This window comes from Harpia harpyja, chromosome 9 (genome assembly GCF_026419915.1).
Source record: "Harpia harpyja isolate bHarHar1 chromosome 9, bHarHar1 primary haplotype, whole genome shotgun sequence".
NCBI lineage: Eukaryota > Metazoa > Chordata > Aves > Accipitriformes > Accipitridae > Harpia > Harpia harpyja.
This window is the reverse complement of record NC_068948.1, coordinates 45,743,796-45,770,217: the sequence shown is the minus strand read 5'-3', so window position 1 is coordinate 45,770,217 and position 26,422 is coordinate 45,743,796. Positions and strand designations below refer to the sequence as shown.

At 51.0% G+C, this 26,422-nt stretch overlaps 3 protein-coding genes across 16 annotated transcripts in view; 2 read left to right on the top strand and 1 right to left on the bottom strand.

The window, feature by feature from the left end:
* The window catches only part of ASCC2 (activating signal cointegrator 1 complex subunit 2), a 32,003-nt gene extending 24,764 nt beyond the window's left edge, over positions 1-7,239 (top strand). For 10 of the 11 annotated variants that reach the window (XM_052796878.1, XM_052796877.1, XM_052796872.1 and 7 more), the window contains 3 exons: positions 855-963; positions 1,535-1,611; positions 2,135-2,896. In XM_052796878.1, the coding sequence (XP_052652838.1) occupies positions 855-963; positions 1,535-1,611; positions 2,135-2,303 (355 nt within the window). In that variant the 3' untranslated portion in view covers positions 2,304-2,896. Of the gene's footprint in view, positions 1-854; positions 964-1,534; positions 1,612-2,134; positions 2,897-6,902 lie in introns of those variants that run through there. The other variant, XR_008236638.1, reaches the window with a different exon arrangement.
* LOC128145987 (cytochrome b-c1 complex subunit 9) lies at positions 5,441-7,600 on the bottom strand. Its single transcript, XM_052796911.1, has 2 exons — positions 7,411-7,600; positions 5,441-5,720 (listed from the first exon to the last, which is right to left on the bottom strand). The coding sequence occupies exons 1-2, from the start codon at positions 7,549-7,551 to the stop codon at positions 5,673-5,675; spliced, it is 189 nt and encodes a 62-aa protein (XP_052652871.1). The 5' UTR covers positions 7,552-7,600; the 3' UTR covers positions 5,441-5,672.
* On the top strand, positions 7,580-25,370 carry ZMAT5 (zinc finger matrin-type 5). 4 transcript variants are annotated; one of them, XM_052796907.1, is made up of 6 exons: positions 7,580-7,683; positions 12,315-12,549; positions 14,314-14,376; positions 14,607-14,687; positions 21,367-21,478; positions 25,122-25,370. In XM_052796907.1, the coding sequence occupies exons 2-6, from the start codon at positions 12,423-12,425 to the stop codon at positions 25,249-25,251; spliced, it is 513 nt and encodes a 170-aa protein (XP_052652867.1). In that variant the 5' UTR covers positions 7,580-7,683; positions 12,315-12,422; the 3' UTR covers positions 25,252-25,370. The 4 variants fall into 4 exon arrangements, with proteins under 4 accessions (XP_052652867.1, XP_052652866.1, XP_052652869.1 ...); XM_052796906.1 differs by having other exon boundaries at positions 7,597-7,683; positions 12,318-12,549; XM_052796909.1 differs by lacking the exon at positions 7,580-7,683 and adding an exon at positions 7,882-8,373 and having other exon boundaries at positions 12,318-12,549.
* The last annotated feature ends 1,052 nt before the right edge of the window (positions 25,371-26,422 follow it).

Genomic DNA, 26,422 nt, shown 5'->3' with positions numbered 1-26,422 from the left:
AGAGGCAGTAGGAACAGTTAGTGGATGTTACTGCTGAAAACTAGATCTATAGGTTTGAAGTAACAAAGGCTTTTCTGTTTTTTTTTTATTTATTTCTTTGACAGTGCAATCATAAATCTGAATTCCAATAGAATTTAAGCACATGTGTATATATATATGTATATTAAAGAAGAGCTATAGGCATGTGGTAAATTCTGCCTCCACCCCCCAGGCCCTTTGCTGCTCTGCTTGTTCAGGGTGATTCATAAAGCTTGATGGATTTCTCCAAGTATTTCCCCCTGTATGAAACTGGGGCACAGCAATGAAACTGGGGCTCTATGGATAACTACTGACCAGTCATAGAGGTTTTAGAGCACAGCACTTTCTGAACATTAATGTTTCTGTCTGAGTTTGAGCTTGAGGTTTGAGGGTTTGTCTTTGTATGATAGATGCTCTCTGACTGGTGAGCTAAAGCCTAGCAAAGTATACTCCTTACTAATGCCTTGTGGCCATGCCTGGGTTCCCTTCTCCCAGAGGAAGCAGTTGTTTCCTTGGAGAAATTCTTTGTGAGGTTTCAGGTTTTTCCTGATCTGCTCCTTTTTTTAACTATTATTATTTTCAGTAACAACTTCATAGTGAACATTCCCCAGTGAGGAACATGTGTTCATTAATTGCCCATAGTAAATGTGTTATTAGCTACTGGGTCTCTCTTTCTTTTTTTTTTTTTTTTCTCTTCAGAAAAAGAACCAAGTCTATGAAATTTGTAGGTTCTCTTTTTTGAAAGATATGATGCAAACCAAAAAGGATATGCTGTTCAGTGAAATGTTTGTGGCTGTACTGTCTTCATTGCTGACTGTTTGTGTCTTAATTCTCAGGCCGTTCACAATTCCTCAGGTCTTGAGACCTAAAGGACAGGAGGAAGGATTGGAGGAAGAGGAAGAGGATGAAGAGGAGGAGGAAGAAGCTGAAAAGGAAAGAACAAAGGTGACATTTAGTTTGTGGTTGCAGTTGCATTAAGATTTACCATATGTCTTATCTGCTTCACCTGCAGAGTGATGTGGAGTAGACTTCCTCTTTCAGAGAGTGAATCTTTTAACAGCAGCATGGAGACTGAGCTGCTTTTCAGAGTGGCTACTTCTGCGGTCTGCTGGACTGTGAAATGTCCCCTGAGTACAGCTATCCACTGCTTCCTAGGCTAACCATACTGGAGCAATGACACTTACTCCATGGAGAGGTTTAATCTCCTTGATTCCATAGACAGATGATGCCAGCAGAACACTTTGAGGGTCACTAACGCCCTGTTGTCATGGATATACTGGAAATGGTGACATTGATGGTGTTGCTGGCAGAGGTAGGATGTGGGAAGAAGTCTCAGTCAGGTTTTCTGCCAGGTTTTGTGTTTAGAGTCACTGACACCAATCCTGCTGGCTCAACCAGAAGAGATAATGAACAATGAATTGACTCTGTTCCATTATCCAACAGAATCACCTCCTGCCCTAGCCTTTTGCATGATGCTGATGAGTTTACTGACCTCTTTCCTTTCTTCCCATGGTAGGACCATTTTGTGCAGGACCCAGCTGTACTGCGGGAGAGAGCTGAAGCCAGGCGGCTCACTTACCTTGCGAGGAAAGGGTAAGTAAGCATTTCCCTCTGTGGGATGAAACTGTGGCTCCACAGTTAGCAGGTGTTTTGCTGCTGACTGGAATTGTTGAAGGTATACCTGTTCTTTAACATTCCTGTATGTCAGGGTCACTACCACGGTGGTGTTAACTTCCTCACCCACCTTCTACTTCACTGCTGGTTGTTCTGTCCCATCAAATGGGTAGGCACATCCCTTTGTCATAAGCAGCAGAACCCTGTGCAAGACAGGATCTTAGAGAGCACAGCTTCCCAGAGCTCGAACAGCTCCCACAAGGATTTCAGAACAGTTTAATAGCTGGCTTTAGCTGATGCATTCAATGTGTAGAAGGACGTAGTCGTTGTGTGGCTAATGCTGATACTCAGCTATTGCAGAAGCCCTGCAGAGCTGGGGTGAGCCGAGGCTCAAGGCCTGACAGCTGAACCCCTCACGCCCAGTTGTCTCTCGGGATCGGTGTATTTTGTCCCCCAAGCGTGCAGCGTGATTGTTGTGATGTCCTTTTTCTGTGTACTCCAGGCACAAGCAGGACAGCTCTGCTGTTGTTGGGAATGTGAAGGGCCATGGGCAGAACCGGGAAACGGTGCAGGAACGAAGGAAGAAGGAAGCAAACAAAAGCACAAGAGCTAACCATAATCGACGAGTCATGGCTGACAGAAAGCGGAATAAAGGCATGATTCCTTCCTGAAAGACCAGGTGTTGGATCATCCCCAGTCCTCTGCTTAGGAGGAGACAGTTGTGCTCCGTTCCCTCGGCACCCCCTTCACTCAGGGGACTGGGTGTCGTGGTTCGGTACCTGGCACTTCAGCTCATGCGGAATTGCACGCCCTGCGGGAGGCCTGCCCGTTCATGGGAAGGAACTGCCCTCCAGGCTGACCCTGACTGCTTTTCAGTTTATAGAGATGTGTGTATGACGGTGGGCTGCACCGCAATGCATTGGACAGGCTGCACCAGCCATTTGTTTCCTTTTGTACTATTTATAATTCTGAGAATTTTATTTTCATACCAGCTCCGTACGCCCTCTCCGCAACTCAAGTGGGCTTCCAGGCTACACAACGGGCAGCTCTGAGAGCAAGGCTTCCCTGGAACAGCCCTCGTGGTTTTCTGCTCCACTGAAATGCCTTGTTCTGAAGTACAAGTTGAAGGTTGATAAGAAGATGCTCAGGCTATTACCATTGCCAACAAACACAAAGGAGTTCAGGTGAATAAGACCTTATAAATTTCTGTCCCTTGAGCGAGGCATGTGAAAACAGAACATGCAAATAAATGATTTCAATCTTTCAGTTGGTGTTTTAGGCTCTTATGAACCGTATTGATCTTTAACTTGGAGGAACCTCAACAAGGCTTTTGATGTGCTCTATCTGCAGGTAGTGAAATTCAGTTGCTGTTTTGTGTTGGTTTAGTGTAATGAGATCTAGCCACAGCCACTGAGACTAAAGATACTTGAAAATCAGGATCAAGGCATCCTAAGCAAGATGACAGTAGTATGGAAATCACAGCTGAAGGCAGCAGGGTCAGAGTCCCTGGGGAGCTGCCTCCTCAATAACCACTTGTCACACTCTGTGAAGCAGAACTGCCCTCATCATCACGTTTGCTGTTGGGAAGGCTGGGAGCTAATAGTAAACAGCAGTTTATAGTTGCTGGAAGGACTTCTCCTGAGGGCTGTCTTTTGTTACGGAGTTGTTCCCTAGGCAGGGAGACACACAGATTACAGAGTTTACCTTGTGACCTGTTTGTAAGGTGCTCGAATGCCATGGCAATGGCTACTACACCGTGCCTAGGCAAGTCTGGAGCATCTTCCAGTAGCTGCTGATAAAACTGTTCCAGTCGCTGTTGTCACAGAACATTAGCATGTTTTTGGAGTGCTGTGCCCATCATGGAGCTGAACTTTGAAGTAAACAATTAGGCTTTGCTTGGCTAATCTGCTCCAAGTGCCATCTCCCCACTGCCACACTGTTTTTTCTAGTACTGCAAAGGTGCCTGTGGTTGTCATCTGCACACTGAGAAAATTAGCAGTGGGTTATGTAGTGTTAGAGCTACTGTTCCAGGGTAAACCTAGTGCTGCCTTCCCACTTTGGAACCCTGCAGGAGGAGTGCTCTGGTAATAAGCTCTGTAGGCACGTACGTTGCTGCCTGGTTTTACGCAGAGGGCGGGGACGATGGGGCTGTACGATTAGCACCGCTGCCAAACACTATTGTGCTGGGGCTGTCTTCAGAAAGTGTAGAAATGGCTGTCACTATTATGCAAATAAGATGAAGTCCTGAGTGCTCTGAGGACAAGATTTTTCTTTGCATATCCGTACTGCCCAAACCCCCTAATGACAAGGCATAGGAAAAAGGGAATTACATTTACCAGCTTCCCAAAATCCACTGTCAAGGGCAATTACCTGCTAGGATGACTAACTCTCTACTCTTCTCTAGCTACTGTTCTCTGGACTAATAGCTTTATTTACTCTCTGCCAGTCTGCTACAATGCTGTCCCCCCCTTCCTAATACTGTATTCATCTTTAGTTCTTGCTTCTAAGAAGCTGAAAATCTCTGTCACCTGCTCAGCATAGTGTGAAGCTATCAGCACTGCAGACAGAGCTGGTAGTAAAGCAGGCAGTCTTATACTGTACAAGATTATCCCAGGAAAGCTTAAACTGTTCCTCTTAAGCATCTCTAAAAGCACAGCTGGGACTGTGAAAGCTGTAGTTGTTTTTTTTGCTAAAAAAAACCAAGCACAATGTTTTTTAAGTCCTCTGTGTTCTTGGAGTAAATGTTTTACTCCTGATGCCTATTTGCAAACCCAATAAAGCTTCCTTCATTAGCACTGGCTCTAATTTGCTCTGCCTCATCCATTGCTAAAATTCCTCCTTATTAGTGAAAATATGAGGAGGGAGAGATGAGGCTTCTGGCCTGGGAAAGTGGGAAGAGCAGGAGTCAATCAGCCAGATCTTCCTACAGCCACCTGAGAGCCCAGAGTAATTAACTGAATGATTACCCAAAACAGTACCTGAATAGCCCTTTGCTGTGAAGAAAGATGTGTTTGAAATGGCCACCAAAAACAACAGGGGTGGACTCTTCTGTGAAGTTGCTGAGAAGAGAATTACTCCTACCCCTCTAACAGCCAGGGCCTGGAGCTGCACACCCAGCCCGAGGGGTGGACGCTCCTTGCAGAGCTAAGTGATTCCTCTCCCTTTGCAGCAGCTCCCCTTTGATCAGAGAGGACGGAGCCAGGCTTGTAGAGTACTACACAGGCCTGACAAGACAGTTCTGCCCCTCAAGCTGCTTGAAGAGCTGGAAGGCACAGCAATAGCTAGGAAGGAGATCTGCATCCCATGTCAGTAGGTTTTGGACAAGCTAGAAGTTAACACACCATCCCCATTTTCAGCCTAGCAGACTGACAGGCACACAGGTGCACTTGCCTGTGGTAGTTCAGAGGCTCAAAGCACCAGTGGTGAGGCAGATTTCTCACTGGTTAAAAGGCAGGGGTGGCAGCAGCATCTGCTGCAGCTGTGACAGCATGACTGGCCAGGAACCAACCCAGTCCTGCATCAAAGATGTAAATGATTTTAAGTCACTTTTCTCTGAACAAGACTAGAAGAAAGCAGACAGCTCCTTAGCCCTCTCTTAAAGTTCTCATCAGGCAGAAGCCAAGGGTAGTGTCAGTAGACCACAGCCATATAAATGCTTTCAAGTCTTTCAAACCATTTTTAGGATGTTGTGATTTTCTTACACTGTCTTGAAACTAAGGTGTAGGGCCATATTTAAGCATTCTCCATCTCCTAAGATAAGGAGAAGTTACAAGCAGGCCAAAGGATAAGTCAGGTGAACACACAGGCATGAGACATGGACCAAGAATTTTTTATTTTAACACACAGTAAGTTTGAGTACAGCAGCAGAACTCCTTGAGTCCATCTTGGTTTACATCATATCAGTAGATGGCTGATATAATCTGGCTCGGAGTTGTTCAATCAAGAATCCATCTCCATTTTGATACAACCAGTTTCAGGAGGCCGAATCCTTCTCTGTGGTGTCTTTTGCCACCCCAGGCTGGATCCTGCTGCTGAGCATTTCAGTCTTCACTTGTCTCATACTTGTGCTTGATGTGCTTCCACAGTTTCTGTAGGCAAAACAAACAAAAAAACCCCAAAGAGTAATCTTAGCCAGCTTTTCAGCAGCCCTGGGATAAAGTTTCACTTTAAAATGCGAGTTATCGTGAAACCTACATCTGTAACAGGCAACAGCAAGATGGAAAAGAAGAGTTTGTATGAAAACACCTCCACAGATACCACCAGGGTACACGACAGCGTGGGTACTGTCATCCTGCGCTTCCCTGCTAAGTGGGGGCACAACCTGCTCCACAAAAGCAGCAGTCCCACGCAAAGGTTTCAGGAGGAGCAGGAGCAGCTAGACAGCAGCTGAGAGCCACCAGCCCACGCTCATCCTGCTGTGGAGGAGGCGGCAGATGGAGTCCTCTACCTGGGCCCGTGGCTTTTAGACTAGGCAGGGAGGAAGCTGCTGACATCCCGCTGCCCCTGTTCTCCTACTCTGCAAGCCAGAGATTATTAGAGCATTCCAGTCATATTGCCTCAGCTTCCCACTCAGACCGGAGAAGGCATCCACAGGTACAGGATGCACGAAAGAATCCTATTCCAGGCACTGAAATCTGCTGGCACAATCAGGACTGAGGGAAGCGCTGCGCAAGGCCAAGGCGCGTGCCGCGCTTTGCTGTTTGTTGTAGAAAATGCTTTAGATTTTCAAAAAAAGTTAACTTCCTCGATAATTTTGTTTTCAAACCCTGCGTAAGGAAACATTAGCACGTAGAAAATGCTACAGTTAAAAAAAGGAGTTGAGTCCAAAGCTGAAGTTCAAATGTGATTTTTTTTGTTAGCTTTTAACAAATGACTGTTGCTAAAAAGGAGGAGAGGGGGACCCTGCTCTTGCTCTTTACTGTATTTCCTCAGGTCCCCCAACCCCTGGTACATTACTTCAGGGCGGTGAAGGTGTTACTTTGCATGGTATTGGTTTTCAGCTGGTTTCGTGACCTGGTTCAGGAGGCCAAAGAGCAGACATCGTGCTGTCAGGAAAGGCGCAGGGCGGCTCTTTTCAGCATCAGAGCCGTTAAGATGACCTGGCTATCCTGGGAAACTGCGCCCTGGGTGCTCCGAGAGACCCACGGCACATCAGCACTGCAGGACGGGGAAGAGGATCGCTGAGCCGCAGATGGGAACGTGCAACCCGCTTCAGGTTTTTTTGTACTTGGTGCAAGAGGGAAATAACAGCACCTCCTGCCTTCTCTTAGGGCACGCGTTGCATCACCTCGTCCTGTCCAAGAAGCTGTTCTATGTCCTGTCCGTGTAACGCGCTGTCCAGGCAGTTATCATCCCACCACAGCTCTGCTTTGAAACACAAGGACGACTTGACCCATCTCATCGAACGCTCACGCCCGGGGCAGCAGACTCCGCTGTCCTGTACAGCTCTGCGCGTTTGCCCCTTCCTCTGCCAAGGGCTAGAGGGCTACAGACCTGCGGAACGCGAAGCAAACTCAATCCGTTTTAACCTTCCTGCGTCCCACCGCCTCGGAAACCTTCTCCCCAGCGGCTCCGCAGACCGGAGAAGCCCGAGAACACACCGGGCCCCTGACTGCCACGCACCGCCGGGGCGGCTGCCTCAGGGGCAGCGCCGAACTCCGGCCTCGGCGCTTCCTTCGGGGACCGGGAAGCAGCCGCGGGGCGCGGGGCCGGCCTGACCTTCAGGGCCCAGGGCCTGCGCCCGGGCGGACCTCGCGGTGCGGTACCCCCCTTCCTTACCCCCTCGTTGAGGTGCTCGAAGATGGCGTCGGCCCCTTGGTCGAAGGCGCGTTCGAAGAGGACGGCGCCCAGGACGATGGTGAGGGCGAAGGTGGAGGTGCGGCGGAACAGCGCGCTGTACGCCTGCCGCAGCAGCGCCATCTTGCCGGACCGCTCTGCGCATGCGCCGCCGGACGCGAAGGGGCGGGGCCGGCGCGGCGCGGAGCCTTCTGGGAGATGTAGGCGCCGCTCCCGGCAGGCGCCGCGCGGCCTAGGCCCGAGGCTTGGCGGGAGGTGAGTGCCGCCCGCGGTTTGGGGGGGCCTCGGCCCGGAGGAGGAGGAGGAGGAGGAGGAGGTTTGAGGGGCTTTTCTCAGCCTGTGGGTTGAAGCACTGTCCCCTCCTAGCACCCCTTCCCTTCAGCGGCTTCCGCTGGGCAACCCGAGTCTTTATGTTCTGCTTTTCTGAGGTGAAATCAGCCCATTGAGCACGGGACGGCGGGCTAAAGGCCTCGTTTCAGCTACAGCAAAATAAGGCGTGTTGGGTGAGCCCTTCTCCGGCTGCTGGGCGGGCCTAATGCCGGCCGTGGAGCCGCGGGGGCAGCTGGGGGCCGTGGGCCTTGCTGGGGAGCAGGAGAAGCCTGGAGTGACCCACGAGGGGTGAAACGGAGAAGAAAGAGGGTTTTGCGTTAATGTTCTCTTCTGCTCACCCCCTCGGGGAGGGCGGGGGGTAGTTTGGGTGTTTTCTGGTTGGTTGGGCCAGCTGAGGAGGGCAGAAGGCAGCATTGGCGTAGTCCGAGCGGGAGATGGATGCTGTGGCTAGTAAAAGGCGGAGGACGCTTCAGAGGCCTCGGGAAGAGCGGGACGTGGCCCCATGTGGCGTAACTGAAGTGGAAGCATTGTGGTTTGCCGCCCTCTCTTCGTGTTTTTTCTTTCTGCTTAACCTCGGCGAGGGCGAAGGGGCTCCAGCGCTGATGGGGCAGAGAGGTAAATTTGGGGTTGGAAAGGGAGGACAGACAAGGGGCTCCGGGCAGGGGAATCTTAAAGTTGAAGTCATCCCTCCGCAGGATTGTTGTTAAACAAGCATCTACGTTAAATTTCAGAACAGATCCTCAAGTGACACTCACTCTTTTGTTTCATTTGTCTCAGCCGCTCAGAAAGAGCATGTGGTCTGGCTGCGTAGTCATTTCTCTTAATTTATTTATGTTTGGTTCCCTGCATGCAGCTACTGTGGAGATCCGTGGGATTTCTGGGGTAGGGCAAAGCTTCTGCTTGTGCTGGAAGCCCCTACAGAGGCTGGAAGGTGCCTAATGTATTCCTGTGCCCTGTGTATAGTGTTAGACCTTGGGCCAGCCCTTCGAAAAGCTGAATTATTATTTTTCAAAGTTAACTGCTAGGGATTGTCTCTTAAGACAAATCTCCCCAATAGCCTATAAACTGCTACCACTGGCATGCGTTTGTGTAATGGTCAGGTCAGTGTTAATCCTAAATCCAGCTCTGGATTTACACCGGGTGTAATGGAAATCAGAATCTGGCCCTCTGTCATTGTGAAGGTGCTGGCAGACTATGCCGGTGTTTTGCGTGTTCCTGTAGAGATATGAGCACATTTAAATTGGCAGCTGAGTATCATAAGCTTGACACTTGGATTTAATTAACTTCACATCTGTCTAGATATCCAAAGTGGCTGAAATGGCCCTGAGCCCGAGCTATAAGAAAGCAGGAAATTGAGGTCAAGGCCCAGCAGCAATTCTCAGGGTTCAGCGTGGACAAAAGCAGTTACACCCAGACGAAAACAAGTCTGCCGTATGCCCGTTTCTGGGTCACCTTCTTCCCTCTGTCCGTGTCTTGGGGAAATTGGTGAAAGAACCCCTGGAGAGTCCTAAATAAAATCTGTAGCTAACAGAGCGCAGCATGGAGTGTTTTGGCAGCAATTTGAGAAGGGAAAATTTAGGATGGTGCACAGGAGATCTTGCCTGGAGTTTTACCAAGCACCTCAGCTAGATGAGTGAAACACCTGCTAGGTGTCTTAGAACATGCTATTTCTCATAAAACATTGCTCTAATGTAAGCCTCCAAGAGGCTTACAGCAGAGGATTTTTTTGTTAATACTTTTAAGCATCGAGATACAAGACAAAGCCCTGGGTTTTTTGTATTTGGATTTATGCAGAAAGACTTTTAAGCTAGTACAAAGCCTGTCTGAAATCGTTTATGGTTGCCTGTGGGTCCAGGGGTCTATTCGCCCAAATTCAATTGCAAATTAGGGTCTAGAAATGTTAAGAGGAAATGGCCAAGCTGAAGCAGTTCTTTATAAAGCAGTTACATTTACTTTATTTCATAATGACTAAGATGGATTTAATTAGAAAACATCTCTGTTTTCAACTGAATAATGCTCTTTGTTTACTGTTTGAGCCATTTGGGAAAATGGAAATAGGTTAGCCAGTGTTGCTCAGAAGCAGCTTTTATTCCTACGTACTAGTTCAGTGCAAAGTGCTGTGGATTGCTGATACTGCAGAGAGTTGTCAGAATCCAGCCAAGATAATCCATGCAATTGAATTCTTAAAAAGATGGAAATAAGTTCGGTGTAATCTTTGGAGGGGGCGATCTCTGGGAGAATCTGATGCTCCTCTAATTGCTTTTTTTATTCCGTTCATCCCCTGCAATGGGAATTGCTAGGAGAATTTGGGAGCTGGCACCTCTGGGATGCGGGATCTAGCTGCCTGAAATCTGTAGGAGCTTTCTGCCCTCATTGTTGGGGAAGGAGGGGGAACAAGCTTCTGCAATTATTGCTGTCAGGGTGATGAAAGGAAAAGTTTGAAATACGATTTCAAAGGCTGGCTGCTGCTGGGCTTCTGCAGGCAGAATTCCCATTGAGATCTGTGGAAACTTGTGTGGGACCACTGCAGAATCTCATTTGTTTTCCCCGTTGCCAGCAGCCGCTTCTGCAGAGATGGAGTGCAGGAACCAGCAGCTGAAGCAGGAAGCTTTTATGTTATCAGAAACTTTGGGAAACGATGGCATAAGATCTGGAAGGGAGATTTTTTTCAGTACTTAAAAGCCACAGCAGAGCCTGCCAGTGGGCCAGACGCGGAGGGTAAGAGCATTCCGTCTGGATTCCAGCAGCCCCACCACAGTGCAGCAAAGCTGGCTGCCAGGCTGGCTGCAAAACCCTGGGATGATCTAGTAAAGGATGGGAGGAAGTGATGGCTTAAGTTTCATTAAGCAGCACTTGGTTTTGGTTTCTTGGGCTGGAGTAGGACAATTTCAGACCTCAAGCCCTAGAGAGCTGAGTTAACACCTTCCAAGCAGGAGCCAAGTCTGATTGTGTTTGCAGGTGAAACAGTTTGCAGTCACATCAGGGAGAGGTGGCTGGCTGATCAGCATTGCCTCCTAACCAGGTGTTCCACCTGGAGAACAAGGAAAAGGACCTTAAAACAAGGAGTCTTCAAGTTCAGTTGGAGTCCCTGAACATTTTACCTTCAGTGTGAAGGTTTGCAAGCCAATTCAAAAAAAGCAGAAGATCTTTCCATTGAATGCAGATGGAGGAGACTACATTTTAACTGTGGTGTGAGGCCTGAGAGATTTCCAGGGGCTTGACTTTTGAAGCAGCAGTTTTCAGGAGCGGGGGAAGGAAGGGAGTTTGGTGCAGTTGCTCATGAGATGCCAGGATGGCTGGCTGGCAGGAGGGCTTGGCAGAACTGCCTTAGCTCAGCATGCTTGGCTCTGAGGGATTGCCTGTTGCTGCTCCTCTTCCCGCTGATTCTGAGGAATCGTTAGGGAGGCTGTGATTGATTCTGACCCTGTTTTATTTATAAAATCTTTATTTCTTGCGCTGGTGTCTGTGCTATTTTTTAAATGCATTTGGCTGTCAAGGTGTCAAAAACTGGAGAATTGCTTTTGGAGTTTATCTCCCAGTCCATCCATCTTTGGCATTTATCAGGTACCTTTATATCACTTGGGAGAGAACTTACAGCTCCTTCAGGGTATCTGTTGCACCTCCAGCAAGGACAGCTGATGGGGACAGGCCTGCACTTAATCACAAACCCCATCTGCCCTACCAGGGTCTGGGCTGCTCCAGCCCCAGGACAGATGAGAGCACTCAAATTCCGTCCCATTACTTCTCGATACTCCACAGCAGAGTCTCGGACTACAAATACATGCGTGATAAGCCCGTCTCTGCTGTGGGAGGAGAAGAACCAGGCATCTCCAGGTTGCTTTCAGTGGCTGTGGAGTTGGGGGTTCTTTCCTCCTGGCTGTAAGGCTGGTGTGATCTCATTTATTGGAAGTGCTGTACTTGGTGAAGCAGACACATTTTGCTGCCATAGGCTGGGGAGAATGAGGAGAGCAGTCCTTGATGTACAGGAGTAAATAGATGTCTAGGTGAACTGAACAAAATGTTATGTCCTTTAGTGCTTGCAATGCAGCTTCTCATTTGCAGTACAGGTGAGATCAGCTTTTTTTTCCATCTTTGAGGAGTTGCTGGGTTTCTTCCTTACCTTGTAGAGATGGACACGGGGGAATTTCCTTCCTCTTGCATGGCAGCTTGTGGAGGTTGTCTCTGGTATGGGGTTAAAGTCCTGGGGCCCCAGGTGGAGGCTGTGGCATGGACATCTAGCTCCTCCTGATTGCACATTGGATCGTTTCTGCTGCACCTTCCCTGGTACAGGTGGTGGCTGGGAGCCATTGGCTCTCTGGGGTCTCTGCTTTGTGTGACCTGAACTCCAGCAGACTCAGGGAAGGAGAATTCTTTCAGCAGAGGTGGTGTTGCTTTGGGTAACAGAGGTAAGCAATGCAGATCCGAGCCTGTTCTACCATGTACATGCAGCAGATGCTGCCTTACCAGTCTCTGATGGACAAGAATATATACTATTAGGTCTCACCTCTTTCCCTGTCTGCCAACCCTAAATGATTTGAATTCTTCTCCTTTGGAAGCAGGCGCTGTAAATCTTGGATCTTCCATCCCCAGGGCAGGCATGGCTGGGCACCGAGGATCTGTATGATGGTTCCCAGGCCACGCTGAGCTGATCTGCCAGAAGAGAGATGGGGAAAAGATACTTCTGTGACTACTGTGACAGGTCTTTTCAGGACAACCTTCACAACAGGAAGAAACACCTCAATGGAGTGCAGCATCTCAGGGCTAAGAGAGTCTGGTACGACTTATTCCGAGGTGGGTACTACCAACTGTCTGCCACTCCCTTTCTGGGACTGGGGAGGTAATGGATGAGGTGGGGGCGGGGGGAATAGATAAAATAAATCAACACTGGTGATTTGTATTCAGATTGTCTGTGCTAGTGAATTGCGGACTTGATGCTGTTGCTGTTAAGCTGTCTCAGGGGCAAAACCCTCATGTGTCTGGATATGGGAAGGGGAAACTGTAAACGTCGGCTGGGACTTGAAATGAGCTGGAAGAGATAGGGAGGTTGTTTCTGAGAACAGGAGTTGCAGATAAAGCTCTCTTGGCATCATGAGCAAACCTGAGACAGGAGACCTGGGAGAACAAAGTAAGCTACAGTTTCTGAAGGTGACTTAGGTGCCTTCTGCAAACCAGAGTTGATCTCTTCATGCGAGGAGCAAGGAATATGGGTGTGTATGTGGAGAAAGCGGGCTGGAGGGCAGGCTGTACACGTGTTGTGTGAACGGGCGGGAAGCTGGCAGCAGTTCTCTGCACTGGGTGGAGATGTTGGTTCTGAGGGTGGCCGTGGGAGAGGCCGAGGATGTGACTGCTTGACTGGAGATCCCAGAAGGGTGAAAGGGCTGGGAAAGCAGCTTAAAGCACTGGTATGCTCAAACCTATCTTAGCCAAGTGGGCTAGCAGAGGAGGAGAGCTAGGTGCATTGAGATTTTGGCAGAGGAGGAACTGGAATTCTGGGGCTGGAGGCTGTGTCAGGACGTGCTGGAGGAAAGCCCTGTGTCCTCTGCCTGTTTAACAGGACTCTTCTCGCCCAGCTCAGCGCTCTGACCTGACTCACCGTGCAGTTACATGTGTCTTAGTGCCAGCCCGAGGAATATGGTGGGAATGTGTGTCTAGGGTCTGAGAGAGAGAGCAGGACTGTGTATTTTGGCAGTAGCAAAGACTTAGTTTGGATTAAACTGATTGTGAAACCGTTGCCTGTATGTTCCTCTGCTTCCTTCTGGTTCCTCGGGATCAGGAGTTGCAGGCTGTGTTTGTCTCATGGCTAGCTAGGTGAGAAATACCCTGCAGAGCTCTGGGTGGCTGTGCTGTCTGCTTAACTGTATGTGGAAGCTGGGAAGGTTCTCTGTAGTGGCCAAGTGTGGAGGACCAACAGCCCCAGCCCAGTTCTAGCTGGGTCAGTGATAGTGAGGCAGATTACCTAGGGCTTGTCTTCTCACCAGGCTGTAACCCTTGATTTTCCTCTGATTGATAAAATTCCTCATCCCACCCCGGATTAGGGGGTTCGTCTCCTCTTGTCTCCAGACTCTGTGGCCTGGCATCACCCAGTGCAAGTTCTTCTACAATCTATGGGAGCTGCTGTATCTTTGGGGCTCATTTTCCCCAGGACGTCTCTGGAGGTGGATGACTGTTTCAGTGGTGTCCACTGGAGACTCAGCACAGGGTTCTGTGAGGCCTCACACAGAGCTTTTCTGAGAGCTCTGTGAGTCTGCCTGGTCTTTCTCTGCTGCGCAGAAGCGCTGCAGAGGCCTTGCTTTTCTGTCATGCTCCTTTTCCCCTACTGGTGTGGGGAGAAAGGATGAAGCAGAGAGCAAAGAAGGTGATATTTGCAAGCCAGTGAAAAGCTGAAGCCAGGGGTGCAAACAGGGACTGTTAACTGTCAGTTTGTCTGTGGCTTAAGTCCCTGGTTGTCCTGTAAAATGGCTTCCCACTAGGCAACTGACCTGTTTGGGACCATGCTATGATGGGGTATTGCTGTGCAAGAGATCTTTACCCTGTTTTGTCCTTTGTCTCCCCTAGATGCTGCTGCTATCCTGCAAGAGGAGCAAACCAAGAAACCTTGTCGGAAGTTTCTGCAAACAGGTGAGTTCTTCTGAGGTAGAAATAACTGCCTGAGCTCCAGCAGCTACTTCGTGGGACAGCCCAAGGCTGTTCTGGAGAGCCCTGGTATGTGTGCTTTTCTTGGAGGGAGTGAAGGGCTTGAGCCTATGTGTCCGGCATGCAGGTGTAATGGATCTTGGGTTTGCATGCACTTACACAAGGGAGGACCTTGTGTGTGCAGCTCTCATGGAGTTCCATGGCTTTTGTTCCAGGACAGTGTGATTTTGGGTCCAACTGCAGATTTTCCCACATGACAGAGCAGGACCTGGAAAAGCTGAGTGCCCAGGTTCAAGGTGAGTCCTCGAACAAGAAAACATCCAGGGGTCTCTGAGGAGGAGGAGTTGCTGCAGGGAGTGTGGGCTGCAAAGGGGCACGTGAGGGGCTGTGCAGCAAGAGCCTGCAGTCTTGTGCTGCCTGTACGCAGCAAGCCGAGCGTGGATCCCTCCCGCCTGCCTCTCGGTGCTATGTGAGCCTGTAGCGTGGCTGTAAGTGCTGCAGTTTTTCATATGCTTTCTGCTCTCGATCTGCTGGCACAGGCACAAACCTAGAGTTGAGCAATGCTGTTAGTACTTAGCAGCAAGCATCTGAAGCAGAAGAGTGGGCTTTCTGAGCCCTGGGGGGGGGGGGTTCAGTCAGGGAATAAAAACAGTCAGCAGCAGAGGGCACTGGTACATCACTTCCACTTAAATTTATGGATTTGATTTCCCCCCACCTCTCTACTATTACCAGGGAGCTGCTGCTTCCGCTCTTGGGAAGAGCTAGCCTGCTGTCAGTTGGGTTGTTCTGAGGAGAGGACATGGGGTCTTGGATCCAGAAATGGCCTCTGCTCACATGGCCTGGGGTGGAACTGAAGTTTGGGCAGAGGATGAGTGGCAGCTGCTCCCCTGCTGTGAGTCTCCAGAGCACTTTTGAACTTTTTCATTCTGAGAGTACCACCTCCTTGCCCTAAAAGGGGTGGTAGCTCTGTCTTCTCTATAGGATTTGTTACTTTGGTGGCTAGAGAAAATGTCAGTGAGGTGTTGGTGAGAACTTATGGAATGGTTGAGGTCTCCACTGGAGATGGTCTAGTCCCAACCCTACCCTGCTCAAAGCAGGGTAAACTAGAGCAGGTTGCTCAGGACCATGTCCAGTTCTGTTTTGAATATCTCCAAGACTGGAGACTCTACAACCTCTGTGGGCAACCTGTTCCAGTGTTTGACCATGTTTGCAATAAAAATGGTTTTTTTGTTGTTGGTTTTTTTTAACATTTCAATGGAAATTCCTGTATTTTGGTTTGTGCCCATTGTCTCTTGCCTTTGCTGGACTCCCTCCAGTATGTCCCTGTCTCTGTGGTACTGGGGAGCCCAGCACTGGACGCAGCACCCAGACATGGCCTCACCAGTGCAGAGCAGAGAGGAAGGATCGCTTCCTCAACCTGCTGGCAGTGCTATTCCTAATGCAGCCCAACTTCTGAGCAGATCTTGTGCCCACACTGCTAGCTGAAGCCAACTGTTGTTTTGCCAATAGTCTGGCAAAAACAGGCTTAAGTGTTGAAAGTGAGTGAGTGTGTGTGTGTGCGCACGCACGCGTGCGCGCGTGCGTACATATGAGATTTGGGGTGTGCGTGGGGTAGAGACTCTCCTGGCCTTTCGAGGGATCAGATTTGAGGAGGCAGGGCTCTGGTGAACCTGGGGAGCAGGAGGAAGGCAGGCACTACAGAGCTATTCCAGTCCTTGCTGTTGCTGAGTCAGTCTGTGAGTCCCTGAGGCGACTCTGTGAATCAATTGCTGAACAACACTGGCAGTCAATAAAACCCATCTCGTCGGGCTGCGCAGGAGACAGAGCACTCCAGCCAGCCCTTCTCGGAGCGGCAGTGCCAGGCTGGCAGTTGCGCTCCTCTTCCCCGCTGCTAGCCCAGAACCTCTCCTCGACCCTTCTCTGCTGCAGGGTTTAAGTGCTGGGCTCCCAAGAGGTGGCATAGGATGTCAGCCTATTTGCAGGAACCTGTAGCGTTTCCAGTCATTGAAGGCTGTTTATTGCAGGGAAAGTGAAAGCTCTTTGGAGCAGAGCGGAGCTGTAGGGGAAGGCTGGCAAGCTCCTCTGCGCTTGGGCAGGTTTCTTTGCCAATTACGCTTGTTATTGAATATTGACTTCTGTCAAATGGGTCAGGTGTAAGTGGAGAATTGGCTAGTGAGAGAGCTGATTCCTGGGAGATTACTTGGAAACCTTGCATTTGTATTACCAAGTCAAACATTTAATTAAACAATTAGACTTCAAGGAGCGATGGCCAGGGGACAGCAGGGTGCCTTGTCCTTGGCTGTGCTGCTCTAGCACGAATGCCTGGTTGTAGAGTTAAATCCTGCTCACCTCTTGTGGTGTTGCTCCATGGAAATCCCGTGTGAGCCGAGCGAGCAGACTGAGCATGACACAGACCTCTAAATCTGATCAGTTGAGCCCGTAGAGAGCTTGGAGGGATTTGATGGAGGGAAGGGCTCAGCAGGACTTGGTGGAGAAAAGGTGCAGCCCATAACACGGTAGCCTGGATGGAAGAACAGCTGCAAAAGCCAAGCCGCCATTCAGTGCGTCATGGGGATGTTTCACCACTCCTTAGGCCACTGAAGCATCAGTGTCTCAGATGGTGAGGCTTAGGGCAGAGTTGAAGGCAAGCTTGTGTGATGGCAGGTTGGACTGCAGGTTGCATTAGTCATGCAGGAGACCTGATCCTCGTAGCACGTCCGTCAGGCGCCTCCATCAGTAATGTCCCTATATGCATTAGCACCTAGTCCTGGCGTTTGTCTGCTATGAGGGATCGCAGGCCACAGGCGGTGAGATGATACAGTACAGGTTAGAGCAGTGGTCTGGATCAGGCTGCCTCTTACTGAATTGTCAGTGTCCTCAGAGATTTCCCGTCTGAACCCGCAGCGTCTGGGAGATTTTGACAGCCTTGCAGCCTGGGATAGTCGGGGATTTGAGATGAGCTGAGATGCTGGAAGCTCCACAGCCCTCTCACCATTTTGTGCAGAGCCTTGTGTGACCATGCTGCAGATGACCACCCTCTGCCTCTGATGGGGTAGAAGTGGATGGACAGTCTCTTGGTGAGTCCACAGTGCTGCTTAACTTCGCTTTCCTCAGCTCTGGTGCCTGGGCGTAGAAGCAGAGGAGCTGTCAGACTGCGTTGAACCCGTGTCTCCCCTTGTCCAGGGGCAGATGCTTCAGAAAAGGGTGCAAAGAAATCCTGTAGTGAGGTGGTGTAGCCCACTAACCCGTGTTCAGGGGTGGGCTTGCATCCTAAACCACAGCAAAGCCTTTTCTGACTTTTTTTTAACACCGCCAAACAGTGATGGCACTTACTTTCTCATGTAAATATTGAACCTATCCCTGAATCCCTGTTAAGTCTTTGGTGTTGGTAGTTCTGTGTCAGTGAGGTCCCCTTGCTAATGATGCATTTTTATTACAGCCAAAGGAAACATTACATTATTCTTCACATTTGGACTTTTTAATGCAGGGAATTCACCCTGTTGTTTGTGTTAGTCTTGTGGGTGAAGCAGGAAAATTTCTGGATGATTTGCTGTTCTGTAACAGCTTAGAGCTTGTCCTAGTTTGGCTTCAGCGTTTCTGCACCCTGTAGAATATACTCATCAAGAAGCAACAGTTTCCACCTTCAGCAGAGAGGGAGGCATATTCCCAGCTGTTACCGCATCAAAGCATTGGCCTTCTGCATCTGCTGCATCATTCATCAGCGAGACACTTCCAGGCTGTCATTTTAAGTACAGTCATGTCAGGAAAAGGCACTGTCAAATTGCCATCTTGCTTAACGTTATTGGCTCCCTGCTAACCTGTGTTACTTCTGCTGGTAGTATTGACACAACCCAGCCTCTCGTGTGAGCTCCAGTTAGCCAGAGCTGCGAGGGACAAGTAAGGGCACAGTTGGGTGAGTGCTTGCAATATATCCATGCGATTGAAAGAATATGAGTGACCCTGCTGGGGGTGGCTGTAGTCAACCAGTTTAACTTAGTGATGAGCAGGAGAAGGAGCGCTCTCACAGCCGGCTGCCACTTCTTGGCTGCAGGGCAGTAACTTCTTAAGCTGCTCGTGTTGCAGGGCCTCATCAACCTCATCTTTCAGCCACAGTCTGCTGCTGTTCATGTGCTCCGGAGGAGTTTGGACTGACACATCTTCTGGCCCAGGGAGGGAGCTGAAGGATTACATGTAAATCTCTTTGCTGGGTGACCTGCTCGGTACCGGTGGTGGCATCTCGCATACAGTGGTGCCTCATTCGGGAAGAAAACTCATGCTAAAAGTTGCATGGGGAGAGAAGATAAATCTGGACTCCCACTCTGGCATCATTAGAGAGGCACTTCATGACTACAGATGCTCTTTTAATTGGCTGTAATTAGACTTGGAAGCAAACACCCCAGTGAGAAGGGGGGGGAGAAAGCACCTTCACACCTGTCTTGCTGCTGCAGTCTGGCTGGCTGCATGACAATGTATTAGGAGTAAGGGCTGGTAATTGTGTTTCAGAGTTACATCTTGGAATACCTGTTGACATTCAGGGGGGTATTTCCAGTCTCACAGTGGTTTTGGTGGTCCCTGGATGGGATGTGTGTGCTTCAGAGGAAGATGAGACGAAAGGTTTGCCTTTTTCATGGGCGTGCATCAAGGTGGACAGAGTCAGACAGTTGCCCGTACCTGCTGCCTTATTTCTCAGCCTGAGGGTTGGAGTGCTTTAGAGCAGTAACCCATGGAGCTGCATGAATGGGGAGCCAGCTGGATGTCTTTCTAATCTGGACACCTGGGGCATCATTTAGGCCAGCGTGAGTCTGGAGTCGTTCCACAGCAGCCAGTGAGCTTTTCTGGACAAGACAGTGTGTTGTGGCTGCTCAAGTCCCTGGGCTCCCACCAGTTCCTGCTGTGGCACTTCGGGGCAGTGGCCTTGGGGTTCCCTGCTCTAAACAGAGAGGATTTGGCAGTTTTTGTTCTGTTCTGTGTTGGGGCTTGGAGTGGGATGAAAAGGAAATCTTGGTGGTAGGTAGAGGTGGGAGAGGTTTCTCTCTGATTTTCTTCCCTGCCTCATCGAAGCCTCTCACAACCACTGCTTGTCCCCTTGCTGAGGTGGGATGTGCCCAGACGCTCAACAGGTGGAGAAACCTGGAACTAAGGGAAACAAGGTGGCTGTGGTCCAGGTTGCCAGGGAAGTCTAACCTGGGAGCTGAATTCAGATATCCTGAGTCTAAAGCAGTGCCTAGCTCACCAGACTGAGCTTCTTGCCTCCCCAGTGCCCTCAGCTGGCCAGGCTGTTGGGCTGACCCCAAATAGCTCTGCTGGGGCTTTGCTCCTTCGGAATAACTGTAGGAGATTTGAACAGTCCTGTCTCCAACTGTATCCTTATCGCTGGGTTGCAGAGCAGCACCTCGACATCAGGATCACAGCAGGCTGTCTTGGTGGTGGCAGTGAGTACATCGTCACCCCTCCCAGCAGCAGCAGATGAAAAGGCTGGATGACAAATTATCCATCTCCGGCTGCTCATTGTGTAGCACATTTCTGCCATCCTTATTAATATTCAACAGGCAGATGAATAATTGGTTGCCACCACTAGGATGAAGTGATCCTTCACTCTGCCCAAGCAATATTAATTTCACACCCTGTCTGGAAACGTATAATATTTTCCTTAAACGTGTGACATATGGCGGGTGGGTGTGGAGCAGGCTCCTGGTGGGCACGGCTGCAGGTGGCTGCTGCTGGGGTGGGACCGCTGGCAGGTTGATCTCTAAGTGGGATCAGGGTTCCCTCAGAGCACTTGTCCCTGGAGGGTTTGTTGAGCGAGGCAAAGGGGAATGACACGCAGCTGCCTTGGCTTCCTTTTTATTAATACCAGTGTTTGTTTGTCAGAGTATCACATTCCCTTTTCTGTTAGGTGGGAACTTTCCATGAGACTGGAGATCTAATAGCTCTGAGCATCCTCTCAGCCCGCTCTGCCTGACGTGCTGTCAGGAGTATGACTGTGTCGTTCGTGTCAAGGACTCGTGCTAGACCCTGTTCTCCGCTAGCTTCCCTTCCTGCTTTGTCATTGGTGCCGAGGGCGGACGGGGGAGCTTTGCTAACTGGGCAGCTGCGGATTTCTGCCCAGTGGGAGGGACTGGTGAGTGCTGGGCTGTCCTGCTGGTTCTGTGCCCTTCTTCCTGGAGAGGACAGTGCTGCAGGACAGGGTGCCTGCAGGCATCTGCCCCACGCAACCTCCCCAGGGTGACAGAGAGGTTGAAAGCCTGAAAGGACCTCAGGCTGCCCTGTCTCTTGGTAGACAGCAGAGTTTTCCTGCTGGCACTGCCTTGCTCGTTCCTAACTTGCATGAGAAACCGTAGGAACTTGTTCCCCTCCCTCCCACCGCCGCGGTCTGCTCTGATCTTGCACCTAGTCTGAGCAGGGCTGGGCGACAGCCTCCTGCCCTGTCTCTGCAGGGGCTGGGGATGCATCACGCAGCGTGCACCTTGAACAGACCTGACAGCATCTCTGAAATCCCGTCTCCTGATTGTATGCGCACTCTGAACCTTTCAGACTGTCGCGGCCTGCCAAGTCTGCATCGATCCGGACAGACATCCCTGTCACTCCCACCTAACTGGGCAGAGGTGGCAAAGTCCGTCCTGCCAGTTGGAGGGACACATCTTTGGAAATGGCTTAGGGCCAGCAGAGGCTGTTTCAGGCGAGGATGAGGACGATCTACCCTGGAGGGAGATGTCAGACTCCTCTCAGTTAAGTGCCTGAACTGCCGCTGTGCTCGCTGGCTTGGTTCTTGTTCCCGGCTCTGTATGGCTGGAGCTGTCACCAGTGAGGAGGCCAAGCATCAGATGGCAGGTGGACAGTGGAGGAGGAGGAGGGGCCGCCACAGGCAAATTGGAAACTCTCCACCATAAGAAACTATGCAGGGTAATGAGCAGCGGGTTTAATGGAGTGAAAGGACTGCAGTGCGAGGGTCTGATAGCCCTCTCTCTCAACCAGGGGAGCAGAGATCGAAGGAGCTGCGGCAGGAGGGAGCAGATGTCCCGCCTGGCACCATCGAGGACTGGCTGGAGAAGAGAGCAAAGAGACTGAGCGCGGCTCAGAGTAACAGGTACTGGTGGCTGGGGAGCATCCGTGTGAGGGCTGGCTGCTGCTTCTGGCCCACACGATGCAGAGGGGGAAACCTACAAGAGGGGAGTGAGTGGGATGGGAGAAGACACAGGTGATCAGAGGCCCCAACATGATGGGACCCCCTGAGCTATCGTTTAACACTCAGCCTGCCAGCGCTGCACGCCTGCTCTCGGCACACGCTACAGACATGCGTATGGATCCGGACTTGGGTGCCCGCATCAGAGATGCATGCACGTGTCTCCTCATGTGCCTGGGGGGCAAGCCAGGCCTTGCTGCCTGTGGCTGCTTCCCTGGGGAAGGCAAGCAGAGGGGTGCTCCCGTGCTCTCTGCAGAGCGCACAGACATGCTTGGAAGGACAGTGCAACCGTGGTGCTGAGTTATTAATACCCAGAGTTCAGTGGCAGGAACCTGGTCTCATCTGTTAACAGCTTCCCCATCCTCTGCCTGCCCTGTCTGCACATCTCTGCCAGTCCCTGCCAGTGAGAGGGTGGAATTAGCTCCTCCTCACAGCATTCATTCAGATTCGGGCACCTGCCGGTGCCTACTGTTTCCTTGCTCACCTGACTGCCGCAGGCTTAATTGGATGACATTTGGGCAGGTGCCAAATCTCTCTTTTGTTCCTTTTCCATTTGCTCCTGTCCTCTCTGTTTGGTCTAGGCAGGATCTTCCTTCTGGTGCTTGTCTGGGCTTGTTGCTTTCTGTTCGCTCCATCCATCAGCTTGGCTGCCCTAACCTTCCTACCCCCTGTATGTTTCACTTGCCCCATTTTGTTTGTCCTGCCTGTGAATCCCTTGATCTTGGGGTAGATGATCTCTTGCAGAAGATAGCCATCGCTATACCTAGAGGAATTTCCAGACCTTCATAACTACTTGATCCCTGCTGCCTCCAAATACGCACAAGACCTGGGATTTCTAGGATTGTTGCTTTCTACCCAGCCTCTCTGTCCCTGCAGGCTCAGAAACCATCTACTACGGGAACTAAACACCAGCTATTCAAAGCTTCTCTTCCTCTATCTGGCCTTGCCAACGCCTGTCCCTATCATGTATTTCTCTTCTCCCCTTGTGCTCTCCAGCCCCAGCATTTCCCTTCTGAGCAGCTGTGTGTTTTGCTTTGTCTGCCAGAGAAGTTGTTTTGCAGTGCCAGGGAAAAGAGGGCCTGTTTTAGGCAGGTCCCTGTGCTCCTGGTGCCTGGGGAGTCCATGTTCCTCCTGAAAATGCTTTTAAGGCCAAGGAGCTCCCTCTCCCTCCTGCGGTCCTTGAGGTCCCTGAAATGTGGCAGAGTCTCTGGCAGAGTCTAACGGTGCTTTGGGGAATTTGTGGGTTTAGATGATAACTTGCCCAGGGGATGCTTTGCCTGGCTGGTAATGTCAGTAAAGATCATTAGTCTGCACAAAACCAAAGAGAAAGTGCTCTCGAGGGCAGTTATCTCCAAAATGAGATGCTAGAGACCCAGCTCCACCTCCATCCTCTCTGGTAGCACTGAGTAGGAAGGATTCAAGCTGGGATGGAAGCATGATCTCCCAGAGTCTGATGGGAAGCTGTTGCTGTGTTAAGCCTCAGCTTCTGAGCGTAGCTGAGTTTCTGCCTCTGCCTTGCCGGGGGCTTTTAGCAGGATACCTGGCGGGCAATCACAGGTGGAGCTACCACCTTCTGTGGTCTCCAAGTACACCGCAGTGCAAAGAAAATGCCACGCTGGACTAGAGGTGGCCCTGTGGCCATGTACTGCCTTGGCTGAAGGGTAACAGTAACTTGAGCACCGTTTCTGACCGTCGCCTAAATTAGCCCCATGGATGGAGAGTTGCCACATTGCCTTCCACCCATCGTTCGTGCAGCTGCTCTCCCAACCTGGCTGGGCTCAGGGGGACAATCTTCATTTGGAAGCCTCCACCTGATGCGTATTTTCAAAGTCACGCTGTGCCACTGCTTTCTGGAGAGCTGAGGTGCAGTTGGAAGGAGTTCGTGTAGTTCTCTTAGCAGTGGAGCTTTGCCAGGGCGTGATTGATTTTTAAGCTGGTTTCCAAAGGAAACGGAGCATGTCAGTGCACGTGAGTGTGTGCTTCTGCCATAACTGCCGTGGAGCCCACTTGCTGATTTCCATCAGAAAGGGGTCTAAGGCCTCAAAGATACTGAGATACTACAGGTTTCATGAATGTGGAAGTGGGTAGAGGAGAGGGATCCCATTTACGCCTTCGGAAGGGAAATATTCTTGACCCTTGCTAGACACCAGAGAATCCACACGGGACAGCCATTCTGAATGCTCCAGCTGTAGGTAAACCTTTGATAGGACTTGAATCTTATGAGACCCCAGGGAATTGAATACCCAGACAGCATCCTCCCTATTGATTAGTTCTGCTGCTCACAGAACAACTCATTAGTTGATAGCTGTGCTGTTCCACCTTGCAGCATGCCCTCCCCTGCTCCCCACCCCACCATACTGCTGCTGTGGGGGCTCCCCTGCCTGCGTGAGCGACAGTGCCTGGATGTAGCACAAAATATTCCTGCCCGTGTGTGTCCTAGCAGGTCTTGTCTCATCCTCGGCTCTGAAGAATCCCCATCAAGGGGATAAGCATTAGACCAAATGACTTTGCTCTGTGTTAGCTGCCTAAAAACCACTGCACTCAACTTCTGTAGCTGGCTTTCAGCCACATCGTCGGCCCTGCGGGGAGAGGAGGGTGCTGCTTCTCTGGAGCATTATGTAAAGGAGTTTGATTAGATTTCTTCTGGCATAACAATTAAAAAGATTCATCGGGATCAGAGGTAGAGGCCTGAGAAGCTGGAAGGCTGCTGTCAGGGCTTCTGCTAAAGAACAAATGAGTTTCCTGCACTCAGGAATTAATGGAAAAGGTACGTTTCCTATGAATTTAAACCTGCCCCGGCCAAGCACTTTCTTCAGCTGGAGACAAGGGAGCAATGCTTCTTGCTTTTGCACTTTTTCAGTCAGGTGTGTTGTTTGCAGCGGCCCCAACTAGTAAACTTGAGGGAGAGAGAGACGTGTTTCCCAAGCTGTGAGTTGGAGGAGGAAGCCTGTTCCCTCTGCTGAAGGGTGCTTCTGTGAAAACACCCCATCGTTTTGGCAGTTTCTCCGTTTCCGAGGGGTCCTTGTCCTTTGGGAAGTGCGCAGCTGGCTTGGGATTCAGGCTGCTGGGAAAGAAACATCTGCTAATTTTGTTTGTTCTTCTTACAACTCAGCTGTGTGAAGAGTGGAGAGCGGCCGGGGGTGGGAGGGGATGCGGCCAGCCGTACTCCCAGCACGGGGCCTCTCCTGCCACCAGCTGCCAGCCCTCTCGGGGGGCTGCGCCTGCTCTCCCCCCCGGCAGACCCCCTCACCTTAGTGCTCCCACCTTATTTTTCAGTGACGTGCACTACCTTAACAAGCACCAACTGCTTGAATGGGTTGGGGGGTGGTTATACAGCAGTTCTGCTGTTGGATTTGGGGGGGGGGGGGGGGGGGTGCGTGTGAATATACATGCTTGTTGATAACCAAAACCCTCCTCTGCTGGACTCCTCCTCTTTTGGGGGCTAGCGGAAGGGGCACAGGGAAGCTCAGCCCCTAAGCAGGGCCTTGCTATCAAACTGAGACAGCCGCATCTCACCTCTGCCCCTTCTATCTCCTTACCTCCGCAGTGCTGTGCCTGAGAAACCAGCGCCTTTCCAATACCCACCGGGCTGGCCGCCAGTGCAGGATCTGCCCCCATCCCTGCAGGCCCCCCCACCCGGAGGGTGGCCAGTCCCCCCCAATCTGCAGTGGGGCTGAGGCACAGGGACCCCCGCAGAGGTTGTGCTGGAGATGGACTTCTCCCTCGCCTGCTCTAAGAAAGAGACAGAATTATTTATATATACTTTTATATCAATAAAAGCCTTCCCCCCGTTGCAGCCTGCATGTGTCATGTTATTTCTCGCCTGGTCAGCCTCCCGTGGATTGAGCCGGTTGGGCAGTTGTCTCCCTGCCACTGGAATAGGGATCTGCGCTCAGCAGAGCTCCAGCCCCACACAGAGGGACTGTCCGCTCTCATCTGGAGCGAACAGCCCCCATTTCCCGGGGCAGGATCCGTCCCCTCAGACCGCTGCTGTCTGTGCTGTGCCCTGCACTGCCTGCTCTCAGTCCAGCTCCGCGGCTGGGCTCCGTGTGGCTGATCTAGGCTGGGGAAGGAAGCTGTAGCCAGGCTTTTAAAATGGATGTTTAATATTGCCTCCAGTGTTTATGTTGCTTCTGTTAAATTCAATGTGTAGAACTGCTTCCGTTCAGGTGCCGGAGCTCCTAATGAAGAGCTTGGGGAGCTCCCGTAAGCCCTCTGCTCTTGCTCCCACTAGCCTGAAGGTGAGAAGCAAGGAGCGAAAAATATCCCAAGGTTTCTCCTTCTCCAAGAAACTAAGTAAACAGTGAGTGCCAACGGGGCAAATACCTCTGTGGGTCGTGCCCTGCTATGGGACATGGCTGGCCAGGCGCGAGCGCTGGGGGCTCGAGCTGGGAAGGGGCAAGGAGGGACTCCACGGCTCTCCTGCTCACCGCGGGGCTGTGCTGGGAGCCGAAAGCCAGGTGCGGCAGCTGGGGAAACCAGCCTGCCTACCTCCAGCTTCTCCTCTTTATTGCTCTGGAAGCGCTGCCCTGGAGAAGACTATAGAGGTGCTTTTATGTCGCAGCTTTGGTATGGCCAAGCCCAGCCCAGCCACGTAGCTGCCGCAGTGAGAGCTTTGCAGAGTTGTCTGTCCTCACCAGGAAAGGGAGGGATGAACGAGGCCCTCGGCTTGGCTTTCTCGGGAAGGCGGGTGAGTGCTCGGCTTCACCGCAGAGCTGCCGGGTATGCGGGGGATCCCGGCCAGCCGCGTCCTGGGAGAGCGGCTCTCCAGCAGCAGGTCTGTCCAGGATGGCTGCACCCGCTGCCAGTGCATTTCAGGTTTGGCCACGCACGGAGGGAGTGGGTCCA

Excerpts from the sequence above, each read along its gene's own strand:
- ZMAT5 (XM_052796907.1), top strand. The coding sequence starts at position 12,423 with ATGGGGAAAAGATACTTCTGTGACTACTGTGACAGGTCTTTTCAGGAC. Across the intron at positions 12,550-14,313 it reads CTGGTACGACTTATTCCGAG|ATGCTGCTGCTATCCTGCAA; the intron begins GTGGGTACTACC and ends TGTCTCCCCTAG. Across the intron at positions 14,377-14,606 it reads TCGGAAGTTTCTGCAAACAG|GACAGTGTGATTTTGGGTCC; the intron begins GTGAGTTCTTCT and ends CTTTTGTTCCAG.
- LOC128145987 (XM_052796911.1), bottom strand. The coding sequence starts at position 7,551 with ATGGCGCTGCTGCGGCAGGCGTACAGCGCGCTGTTCCGCCGCACCTCC. Across the intron at positions 5,721-7,410 it reads TCGAGCACCTCAACGAGGGG|AAACTGTGGAAGCACATCAA; the intron begins GTAAGGAAGGGG and ends TTTTGCCTACAG.